The sequence below is a fragment of the Aotus nancymaae genome, unplaced genomic scaffold, assembly GCF_030222135.1.
Source record: "Aotus nancymaae isolate 86718 unplaced genomic scaffold, 86718_ANA_hifiasm-v0.15.2.pri h1tg000029l, whole genome shotgun sequence".
In the NCBI taxonomy this organism is placed as follows: domain Eukaryota; kingdom Metazoa; phylum Chordata; class Mammalia; order Primates; family Aotidae; genus Aotus; species Aotus nancymaae.
In genome coordinates, this window is record NW_026988442.1 from 14,977,277 (window position 1) to 14,989,221 (window position 11,945).

General features: G+C 38.8%; 2 protein-coding genes across 2 annotated transcripts in view; one reads left to right on the plus strand and one right to left on the minus strand.

Moving 5' to 3' along the window:
- Positions 1-9,106, minus strand: part of EDEM2 (ER degradation enhancing alpha-mannosidase like protein 2) — an 84,552-nt gene extending 75,446 nt beyond the window's left edge. The window contains exon 1 of the mRNA XM_064382341.1: positions 9,030-9,106. The gene's annotated coding sequence lies outside the window, so the exon portion shown is untranslated. The remainder of the gene's footprint in view (positions 1-9,029) is intronic.
- A 1,606-nt stretch (positions 9,107-10,712) lies between these two features.
- LOC105719038 (metallothionein-I, hippocampal-like) lies at positions 10,713-10,907 on the plus strand. The gene has a single exon (XM_012454934.2). It carries the CDS (start codon positions 10,713-10,715, stop codon positions 10,905-10,907), a length of 195 nt encoding a protein of 64 aa, XP_012310357.2.
- The last annotated feature ends 1,038 nt before the right edge of the window (positions 10,908-11,945 follow it).

Genomic DNA, 11,945 nt, shown 5'->3' on the forward strand with positions numbered 1-11,945 from the left:
ATCTGCCATTTATGGAAATGGGGAAGCTATAGAAGAAGCACGTTTTGATGGGAAATGCATTCATTATGTACGTATTACGTTTGATATTTATTAGACATCCAAGTCGAAATGCTGATAGAATGCAGTTGTTATACAAGTCTGCAGTTGAGGGAAAAGTCTAGGCTAAAGACCTAAATCTGAGAACTCACTATATAGATAATATGTAAACTCGTAAAGCTGGATGGGGTCACCTAAGGAATAGTGTGGACGGAGAAAGCATTCAAGTGCTAAACCCTGAGGATGCCCCAACATTTAAAGGCTGGAAATTGAAGAGAAGCCAGTAAAGAAAACTGAGTAACCAGTGAGATATGATGAGAGCCAGAGAGAGTGGAATCTCAGAAGCCAGGTGAAAAAAGTGTTCTAAGGAGGAAGTAACCACAATAATAGATACTGCGGATAGGTGGCATAAGGTAAGGGCTGAGAACTGGTTATCGATGGAGATCCTTAGTGACCTTGATAATAGCAGTTTTGGTGCTGTGATAGGGACAAAAGCCTAATCAGAATGAGCTCAAGAAATAAAGACACTAATTTGAAACAGTGACTATAAATAAGTCTTTTGAGGAGTTCGGTTTGTTTTATAGAATAGCAGGGAAATAAGATATTAAAAAGCATATTAAGTAAGGATATTAAGAAATGTTGGGTTAAGTAGCTAAGGAGGATTATGGGACCAAGAAAAGTTTTTTCTCTTAATAAGGTAGATAATAGAGCATGTCTGTACACTCATAGGGATAATCAATAGGGAGGGAAAATTTGATGACTCAGGAGAAAGAGAGGGCAGTGGCTGATGTCCTGGAGCAGGACATAAAAGAGGATAGACTCCAAGGCACAAATGGAGAGACTGACTTAGCTAGGAGCATGGACAGTTCCTCTAGAAAGGAAAAAGCTGGAGAAAGGGATCCCTTAAATCTGTGCATGAGCCAAGAGAAATCCCAGGCTCACTACCAAGTTGCACATATGCTTGGTAAAAAGAAAGCTTTGTAATTACTTTGGTAACTCAACTGTAATAAAAATCACCATCTGACTGTCAGACTAACCCCAGAGTGGCATGGGGTGGATTCAAATAGTGTAGCAAAGACTCTGAAAATAAACTGATACCGCAACGACCACCCGTAGCAGGTGAGACAGAACTTGTAGTCTGAACCTAATTCAGTTAATTGCCTGCTAAAATAAAATAATCACCATCCAGATAATTTAAACAGGACTCAGAGTCCCACAATGCAACAGTCAAGATGGCCAAGATACAATCCAAAAATACTTAACATACCAAGAACCAAGAAACTGATCAATGTTTAAGGGCAAAGAAAACATATAGCTGTTAATCCCCAAATTACTTAGATGTTAGAATTATCTGACAAAAACTTTAAAGGAACTATCATAACCATCCTCCATGAGGTAAAAGTTAAATATCCTTGAAATAAATAGAAAGGTAGAAGTTCTTAGCAGAGAAATAGAAATTTTGAAAAAGAACCAAAGAGAAATTCTATGAAGTAAAAATATTTGCTGCAGGGGCTCAGTAGTAGGATGGAGATAACAGATGGATGAATGAGTGAATCCAAAGATAGATCAATAGAAATTATTCAATATGAAGATCACGGAGGAAAAAAAGATTTTAAAAATGAACAGTACAAAAAAAAAAATGAACAGTCCACAGACATACCATCCTGAATGCACCTAATCTTGGCTGATTTTTGAAGCTAGGCAGGGTCAAGCCTGTTTAGGATTTGGATGGGAGACCACCTGGGAATACTGGGTACTGTAGGCTGTCAATTTTTTTTAGATGATCAGACATCTACTATGTACTGATAAAATTTTTTAATAAAAAAAATTAAAAAGTAAACAAGAGAACAAATAAGAATAAAGAACATGATGTTGGCCAGGAGTGGTGGCTCACACTTGTAATCCCAGTACTTTGGGAGGCCAAGGTGGCAGATCACCTGAAGTCATGAGTTTGAGACCAGACTGACCAACATGATGAAAGCCCATCTCTACTAAAAACACAGAATTAGCTGGATGTGGTGGCACTTGCCTATAATCCCAGCTACCTGGAAGGCTAAGGCAGGAGAATCGCTTGAACCCAGGAGGCAGAGGTTGCAGTGAGCTGAGACTGCCACTGCACTCTAGCTAGGGTAACAGAGTAAGACTCTGCCTCAAAAAAAAAAAAAAAAAGAAACATGACTCTGTGTGTGTGTGTGTGTGTGTGTGTGTGTGTGTGTATTTTCTTATATATGTATGTGTGCATATATATACACACACATATATATAAGAAAGAAAGAACATGACTATATATATATATATATATATTAGAAGTAGTCCAGGTGCAGTGACTCATGCCTGTAAGCCCAGAACTCTGAGAGGCAGAGGTGAGCAGATTGCCTGAGTTCTGAGTTTAGGAGGTCAAGACCAGCCTGGACAACATGGTGAGACCCCGTCTCTACTAAAAATACAAAATATTAGCAGGGTATGATAGCATGCACCTGTAGTCCCAGCTACTCAGGAGGCTAAGGCAGGAGAATCACTTGAACCCAGGAGGCAAAGGTTGCAATGAGCCAGGATCGGGCCACTGCACTCCAGCCTGGGAAACAGAGCAAGACTGCCTCAAAAAAGAAAAAGAAAAAAGAAAAATTAATAGAGCCTCAGAAACATGTGGAAAAATATCAAAAGGTCTAATATTTGTGTCATTAATACTTCTGAAACAGAGGAGAAAGAGACCGGTGTGGAGAAGTATTTGAAGAAATGATGGCTGAAAACTTCAAGAATTTGGTTAAAGACATAAATTTACAGAGTTGAAAAGCTCAGTGAACCCCAAAAGGGTAAAAGCAATGAAAACCCCACCCATCCTAATGGGTTTGGGTGGGTGGATGTGTGGGTTTTCCTTCCGAAAACCAAAGATTAGAAAAAATAATGTTAAGAGTAGCCAGCAAAAAATGACATGTTACATATGGGGGAACAATAATTCTCATGACTGCAGGTTTCTTATCAGAGACCATGGAAGCCAGAAGACAATGGAATAACACCTTTAAAGTGCTGAAAGAAAAGAACTGTCAACTTTAAATTTTCTATCCAGTGAATATTCCTTTTGAGAATAAAAGTGAAATAAAAAAATTCTCAGATCAAGAAAGCCTAAAATTAATTGTCTCCAGGAGACCTGCTCTGAAAGAAATGCTAAGAGAAGCCCAAGTGAAATGATACCAAAAAGAAACCTGGAACCACAGAAATGAAGGAAGAGCAACAGAATTGGTATGTAGCTGAATAAAGATAGGCTATTTTTCTCTCCTACATAAAGTTATTTATGATCATTGAAAGAACATACCTCATTTTATTCATTTTACTGTGCTTTGTAGATATTATGATTTTACAAATTGAAGGTTCGTGGGGCAAGTCTATCAGTGCCATTTTTCCAATAGCATATGTTCACTTCCTGTCTCCTGTGTCACATTTTGGTAATTCTTTTTCAAAATATAAAAATTTCAAAAAAATAAAAATATTTCAAACTTTTTTTTTTCTTTTGTAGAGACAAGGTCTCATTGTGTTGACCAGGCTGGTCTTTAACTCCTGGCCTCAAGCGATCCTCCTACCTTGGCCTCCCAAAGTGCTAGGATTACAGGTGTGAGCCACTGAACCTGACTCAAACTTTTTCATTATTATAATATCTGTTGTGGTGATCTGTGATTAGTGATCTTCGATGCTACTATTGTAATTAATTGTTTTGGGGTATCACAAATCACACCTATATAAGATGGCAAACCTAGTTGATAAATGAAGTATGTGTCTGACGCTCCTAATCAGCTATTCCCTCACCTTTCTCCCTCTTCTTGGCCCTCCCTATTCTGTGAGGCACAATACATTGAAATTAGGCCAATTAATAACCCTACAGATAGTGATTTCTCTGGTCAATCTGGGCAAAGTAAATAAAAAAACTTCTGGAAACAATTCACCATTTTAAATGTCATTAAGAACATTTGTGATTCGTAGGAGGAGGTTAAAAATGTCAACATTAACAGAAATTTGGAAGAAGTTGATTCCAACCCTCATTTGAGAGGTTCAAGTCTTCAGTGGAGGAAGGAATTGCTGATGTAGTGGAAATAACAAGATAACTAGAATTAAAAGTGAAGCCTACAGATGTGACGGAATTCTGCAATCCCATGATAAGATTTTAATTAATGAGGAGTTGCTTCTTATGGATAAGCAAAGAAAGTGATTTCTCAAGATAGAATCTACTCCTGGTGAAGATGCTATAAACATTGCTGAAATGACAACAAAGGATTTAGAATATTACGTAAACTCAGTTGATAAAGAAGCAGCCAGAGTTGAGAGGACTGACTCCAATTTTGAAAGAAGTTCTACTGTAGGTAAAATGCTATCGAACAGCGTCACATGCTACAGAGAAATATTTTGTGGAAGGAAGAGTCAATTGATATGCAAACTTTATTGTTGTTTTATTTTAAGAAATTGCCACAGCCACTCCAATCTTCAGCAACTACCACCGTTATCAGTCAGTAATCATCAACCTTGAAGCAAGACCCTACACCAGGAAAAAGATTATGACTCACTGAAGGCTCAGATGATTGTTAGCATTTTTAAGCAACAAAGTACTTTTTAACTAAGATATTTACATTTTAGTCATAATGTCATTGCATAACATTGTCATGCAATGTCTAATGTTATTAGACATAATGTTATTGCACATTTATTAGACCACAATATAGTATGAACATAACTTTTATTTATTAATTTATTTATTGTGAGATGGAGCCTCACTCTGTTGCCCAAGTTGAAGTGCAGTGGCAATCTCGGCCCACTGCAACATCCGCCTCCTAAGTTCCAGCGATTCTCCTGCCTCAGATGCCCAGTAGCTGGGATTACAGGTACATGCCACCATGCCTGGCCCATTTTTGTATTTTCAGTAGAGACGGTGTTTCACCACGTTGGCCAAGCTGGTCTCGAACTCCTGACCTCAGGTGATCTGCCTGCCTTGGCCTCCCAAAGTGCTATGAATACAGGTGTGAGCCACCACGCCTGGCCTTAAACATAACTTTTATATGCACTGGGAAACAAAAAACCTTGTATGATCCACTTTATTGCAATATTCACTTTACTGCAGTGGTCTAGAACTGAACCTGCAGCATCTCCAAGGTATGCCTGTAGTTGTGAGGTGTTTTACTTGAAGTGTTAAAATAATGATTTTAGGGCAGGCGTGGTGGCTCACACCTGTGATCCCAGCACTTTGGGAGGCTAAGGCAGGTGGATCACAAGGTCAGAAGATGGAGAACATCTTGGCCAACATAGTGAAACTCCATTTCTAGTAAAAATACAAAAATTAGCCAGGTGTGGTGGTGCACTCCTGTAGTCCCAGCTACTCCAGAGGCTGAAGCAGAAGAATCGCTTGAACCCAGGAGGCAGAGGTTGCAGTCAGTGGAGATTACACCACTGCACTCCAGCCTGGGCGACAAAAGTGAAACCATCTCAAAAAAAAAAATTGATTTTAAGTTGACTGTGATAATTAGGTATGTGTATTATTATCCCTAGATCAACAACTAAAAAAAAAAAACCCACAAAAGATATAAACTACCAATATATTAAATTGGAATATAAAAGTATTCACATAATCCAAAATATAACAGGAAAGGGGAAATTGAGAGGCAAAGAAATGGAGGAGACAAGCAGAAAGATAATAAACTATAGACCAAAATCCACTCTTATCAATAATTACATTAAATGTAAATGGTCTTTAAAAATGTAAATGGTTTAAACACACCAATTAAAAGACAAAGATGGCTGGTCAAGTGGGCTCACGCCTGTAATCCCAACACTTTGAGAAGCTGAGGTGGGTGGATCACCAGAGGTCAACAGTTCAAGACCAGCCTGGCCAACATGGTGAAACCCCATCTCTACTAAAAATACAAAAATTAGCTGGGCTAGGTGGCACCTGCCTGTAATTCCAGCTACTCGGGAGGCTGAGGCAGGAGAATCACTTGAACCCAGGAGGCAGAGGTTGCAGTGCACCGAGATCACGCCACTGCACTCCAGCCTGGGCAGCAGAGCAAGATTCCTTCTCAAAAAAAAAAAAAAAGACCCAACTATATGCTACCTGCAAGAAAGTTATTTTATTTTATTTTTAATTCTCAAATGTCCTATAATTTAAGAAAACCTATTTTGAATATAAAGATATAAATGTAGAGAAATTACCTAACAATTAAAAAGGTCAATTCGCCAAGAAAATAAACATCGAAATATAGTATGCAACTAACAAAGATCCAAAATAAATGAAGCAAAAATTGATAGAACTAAAAGGAGATATGGGAAAATCTACAGTCAAAACTGGGAAACTTCAATAACTCCTTTCTCAATAACTGATAAACAAATAGATGGAAAATCAGCAAGGATGTATAGAACCTGAATAACATTATCAACTGATTTAATCTAATGACATCTATAAAACACTCTACCCAAGAGCAACAAAATACATATTATTTTCAAGTGCCCACAGATAGATCATATTCTGAATCATAAAATAAACTTTAACAATTTTTAATAAATTAAAATCACGCGAAGCATGTTCTCTGGCTATACCAAAATTAAACAAGAAATCAATAATAGAAAACTACCCCCACCTGACCAACATGGTGAAACCCAATCTCTATTAAAAATACAAAAATTAGGAGAGAGATCCAAGATGGCTGATTACTAGCAGCTCAGGATTGTAGCTGCCAGTGAAAGCGCAAAGAACGAGAGGATGCCACACTTTCAGACGAATTTTTGTTGCTCATGGACCAGGAGATTCCCAGCGGAGGAGCCCCACGGGTCGCCAGAGCGATTCTTGTGGCCAGCGTGGCGGTTCTTGGTGCAGAGTAAAAGGGACTGGGTCCCCTTTTGGTCGACGTTTGGAGCTCCAGGAAGGCAGAGTCGCCTGTTCAGCTTAGTGAAAAAGAGACTCAAGAAGGAAGCCAGACCGGAGATTCCCGGGCAGAAAAGCACCATCAATCTTAATGCCGCTGTTTTAGCCTGCGCAGTGGGTTGTGCAGATTCCAGCACTGGGAATCAACAAGTTGGACGTCCACTCAGAGACCTAATTTGAAGGTAGGTAATTACGAAGACGACAGGTGGATGGATTTACAATGATGGGAAGAAATCAGGGTAGGAGGGCTGAGAATACCCAGGATCAGAATGCCTCTCCTTCTACAGGGGATCGCAGTTCCTCATCAACAAGGGAACAAGGCCTGATGGAGAATGAATGTGTTCCATTAACAGAATTAGGCTTCAGAAAGTGGATAATAAGAAACTTCTGTGAGTTAAAAGAACATGTTCTAGCCCAATGTAAAGAAACTAAAAACCTAGAAAAAAGGTTTGACGAAATCCTAACAAGAATAGACAACTTAGAGAGGAATATAAGTGAATTAATGGAACTGAAGAACACAATACGAGAACTCCACGAAGTATGCACAGGTTTTAACAGCCGAATTGATCGAGCAGACGAAAGGATATCAGAGGTCGAAGGCCAACTTAATGAAATGAAACGAGAAGACAAGATTAGAGAAGAAAGAGTAAAAAGGAATGAGCAAAGTCTCCAAGAAATATGGGACTATGTGAAAAGACCTAATTTACATTTGATAGGTGTACCTGAATGTCATGAAGAGAATGAATGCAAGCTGGAAAATATTATTCAGGATATTATTCAGGAAAACTTTCCTAACCTAGTAAGGCAGGACAATACTCAACTCCAGGTAATACAGAGACCACCACAAAGATATTCTTCAAGTAGAGCAACCCCAAGATGCATAATCGTTAGATTCACCAGGGTTGAAATAAAGGAGAAAATTCTAAGGGCAGCTAGAGAGAAAGGTCAGGTTACCCATAAAGGGAAGTCTATCAGACTCACAGCAGATCTCTCAGCAGAAACCCTACAAACTAGAAGAGAATGGGGTCAATATTCAATATCCTCAAAGAAAAGAATTTTCAACCCAGAATCTTATATCCAGCCAAACTAAGCTTCATAAATGAAGGAAAAATAAAATTTTTCGCGAACAAGCAAGCACTCAGAGATTTCATCACCACCAGGCCTGCTTTACAAGAGCTTCTGAAAGAAGCACTACACACAGAAAGGAACAACCAGTATCAGTCATCCCAAAAACTTACCAAAAGGTAAAGAGTATCTCCATAATGAAGAATCTATATCAACTAATGGGCAAAATAGTCAGCTAGCATTAAATGACAATATTAAACTCACAAATATCAATATTAATCATAAATTTAAATGGATTAAATGCCCCAATCAAAGACACAGACAGGCAAATTGAATAAAAAGTCAAAACCCATCGGTACACTGTATCCAGATTCATCTCATAAGCAAGGATACACGAAGACCCAAAACAAAGGGTTGGTGGAAGACTTACCAATCAAATGGAGAGCAAAAACAAAACAAAACAAAAACAAAAACAGGAGTTGTAACTTTCGTCTCTGACAAAATAGACTTTAATAGTAACAAAGACGAAAAGAAACAAAGAAGGACATTACATAATGGTAAAAGGATCAATGCAACAACAGGAGTCAATGATCATAGATATATATGCACCCAACACAGGAACACCCAGATACATAAGACAAGTTCTTAATGACTTACAAAGAGACTTGGACTCCCGCACAATAATAGCAGGAGACTCTGACACCATATTGTTAATATTCGATAGATCAACGAGATAGAAAATTAACAGGGATATCTATGATTTGAACTCAGACCTGGAACAAGTAAACTCAGTGAATATTTATAGAATTCTTCACCCCAGGTCCACAGAACATACATTTTCTCAGTATCACATTACACCTATTTTGAAAGTGACCACATAATTGGAAGCAAATCACTCTTCAGCATTTGCATAGTATTTCACAGACTTAAATGAGATATTGGTTGGCTGTTTATTTGTTATTTTCTTCCCTTATTCCCTCCTGTCTCTGATGTTAAGCACAATTATCGGCATAAAAGAGGTTTTTGATACCTATTTTTAGATTGCATTCCAGCCTGGGCAATAGAGCAAGACTCCTGTTCTCTCTCCCCCTTTCTCTTTCTCTTTCTTTCTTTCTAAAAGAAAAGGAAAAAGAAAAAAAAAAATACAAAAATTAGTCAGGCATGGTGGTGCATGCCTGTAATTCCAGCTACTCAGGAGGCTGAGGCAGGAGAATCGCTTGAACCCAGGAGGCAGAGGTCGCAGTGAGCTGAGATCGTACCACTGAACTACAGTCTGGGTGACAGAACAAGACTGTCTCAAAAAGAAAAAGAAAAAAAAAACCCTCCAGTTTGGAAATTGTTAATATACTTCTAAATAAACCATGGGTCAGAGAGAAAATCTTAAAGGAAATCAGAAAATATTTGAACTGACAGAAAATGAAAACAAAACATATCAGGCTGGGCGCGGTGGCTCACACCTGTAATCCCAGCACTTTGGGAGGCCGAGGCGGGTGGATCACCTGAGGTCAGGAGTTCGAGACCAGCCTGACCACTATGGTGAAACCCCGTCTCTAAAAAAAAAAAAAAGAAAGAAAGAAAGAAAACAAAACATATCAAAACCTATGGGCTGCAGCTAAAGCAGTGTGTACAGGAAACTGTATAGTTTTACATCCTGTAATAGAAAAAAGAAAGACCTCAAATCATACTCAAAGCTACTACCTTAAGAAACTAGAAAAAGAACAAATTAAACCTAAATCAAGCCAAAGAAAAAAATATAGAAAAACAGAATTCAATGAAATTGAAAACAGAAAAAAATAGAGAAAAATCAATAAAACCAAAATCTTTGAAAAGGTGTATAGAATTGATAAACTTTTTGACAGACTTATCAAGGGGAAAAAAAGAGAAAAGATATAAATTACATAAGGAATGAAAGAGGGGATGTCACTTCAGACCCTCCAGATATTAAAAGGATAATAGGAGAATATTACAAACAACTCTATGCTCATAAATTTGACAACTTAGATGAAAATGGACCATTTTCTTGAAAGACACAAATTACCAAAATTCAGTCAATAAGAAAGAGAAGAGAAATAGTCCCAGATGTACTAAAGAAAATTGAATCCATAGTTTAAAACCTTCCAATGTAGAGAAGAAAACTCCAGGCCCAGGTGGTTTCTTTTCTTTTCCTCCCTTCCTTCCTTCCTTCCTTCTTCCCTCCCTCCTTTCCTTCCTTCTTCCCTCCCTCCCTTCCTTCCTCTATCTCTTTCTTTTTTCTTTTCTTTCTGGCAGGGACTCGCTCCTGTTATTCAGGCTGGAGGATAGTGGTGCAATCACGGCTCACTGCAGCCAAGACTTCCACACCCAGCTAATTTTTTGTATTTTTAGTAGAGTTGGGGTTTCACCATGTTGCTCAGGCTGGTCTCAAACTCCTGGCTCAAGCAATCCACCTGCCTTAGCTTCCCTCTGGGATTACAGGCGTGAGCCACCTGGCCTGGCCCCCAGATGGTTTCACTGGAAAATTCTACCAAACATTAAAGAAAGAAATAGTACCAATTCCACATAAACTCTTCCAGAAAATCAAAAAAACTTAACTCATTTTATGAGGCCAGCCTGGTCCTGATGCCAAAATTTGAAAAAGATAACAAGAAAACTGTAACAATACTTGACCACGCCTTCCACGTGCCTCACAGTCTCAACTTCTCGCTTGGGATCTCCAGCCTCATCGCGGCCCAAAATGAACCCTAACTGCTCCTATGTCGCTGGTGACTCTTGCAGGCTCACCAGCTTCTGCATCTTCTGCAACTGCAAAGAGTGCAAATGCACCTCCTGCAAGAAGAGCTGCTGCTCCTGCTGCCCTGTGGGCTGTGCCAAGTGTGCCCAGGGCTGCGCCTGCACAGGGGCATCGGAGAAGTGTAGCTGCTGTGTCTGATGTGGGGACAGTTCTGCTCCCAGATGTAAATAGACCAACTGCGCAAACTTGAATTTTTTTTTAATACAACCCTGAGCCATTAAAAAAAGCAACATAACAAAATACCTTAGACTAGGAAAAAAAAAGCAACAACAATACTTCACATGAACATATGCCCCAAAACTTCAACAAACTATAAACTATTAGCAAATGGAATCCAGAAATATATTGTTTCTTAAAATAATAATTCACTATTAAGTGGAGTTTATCCCAGATAATTTAATGCTGGGGTAACATTCAAAAATAGCCAGGCATGGTGGCTCATGCCTGTAATCCCAGCACTTTGGGAGGCTGAGGCGGGTGGATCACCTGAGGTCAGGAGTTTGAGACCAGCCTGGCCAACATGGTGAAACCCCGTCTCTACTAAACATACAAAAATTAACCAGGCATGGTGGTATGCGCTGGTAGCCCCAGCTACTTGGGAGGCTGAGGCAGGAGAATTGCTTAAACCCAGGAGGTGGAGGCTGCAGTGAGCCGAGATCACGCCACTGCACTCCAGTTTGGGGTACAGAGCAAGACTTCATCTCAAAATAATAATAAATGAGCATAATTCACCATACTGGCAGACTAAGGAAGAAGAAACACATGATAATCCTAATCGAAGAAAATGCATTAACAAAATTTAACACCAATTCATGATAGAAATCTCTCAGCAAACTAGAGAAGGAAACTTCCTTAATCTAACAAAATAGTATCTACAAAATGGACATCATACTTAATGGTGAAAAACTAAATATTTTCTCCCTAAGACTGGGAACACGGCAAAGATGTCCACTCTTAACACTTCCATTCAACATCATCCAAAAAGTTCTAACCAGTGCAAAAAGGCAAGAGAAAAGAAAAAAAAAAGAAAACCATACGGATTGGAAATAGAGAAATAAAATTATCCCTGTTAGTAGCCAACATGATTGTTTATGTGGAAAATCCTATTAAATCTGCAAAAAGGCTCCCAGAACTAATTAATGAGTTTAGTAAATCACAGGACACAAAGTCATGATA

Excerpts from the sequence above, each read along its gene's own strand:
- LOC105719038 (XM_012454934.2), top strand. The coding sequence starts at position 10,713 with ATGAACCCTAACTGCTCCTATGTCGCTGGTGACTCTTGCAGGCTCACC.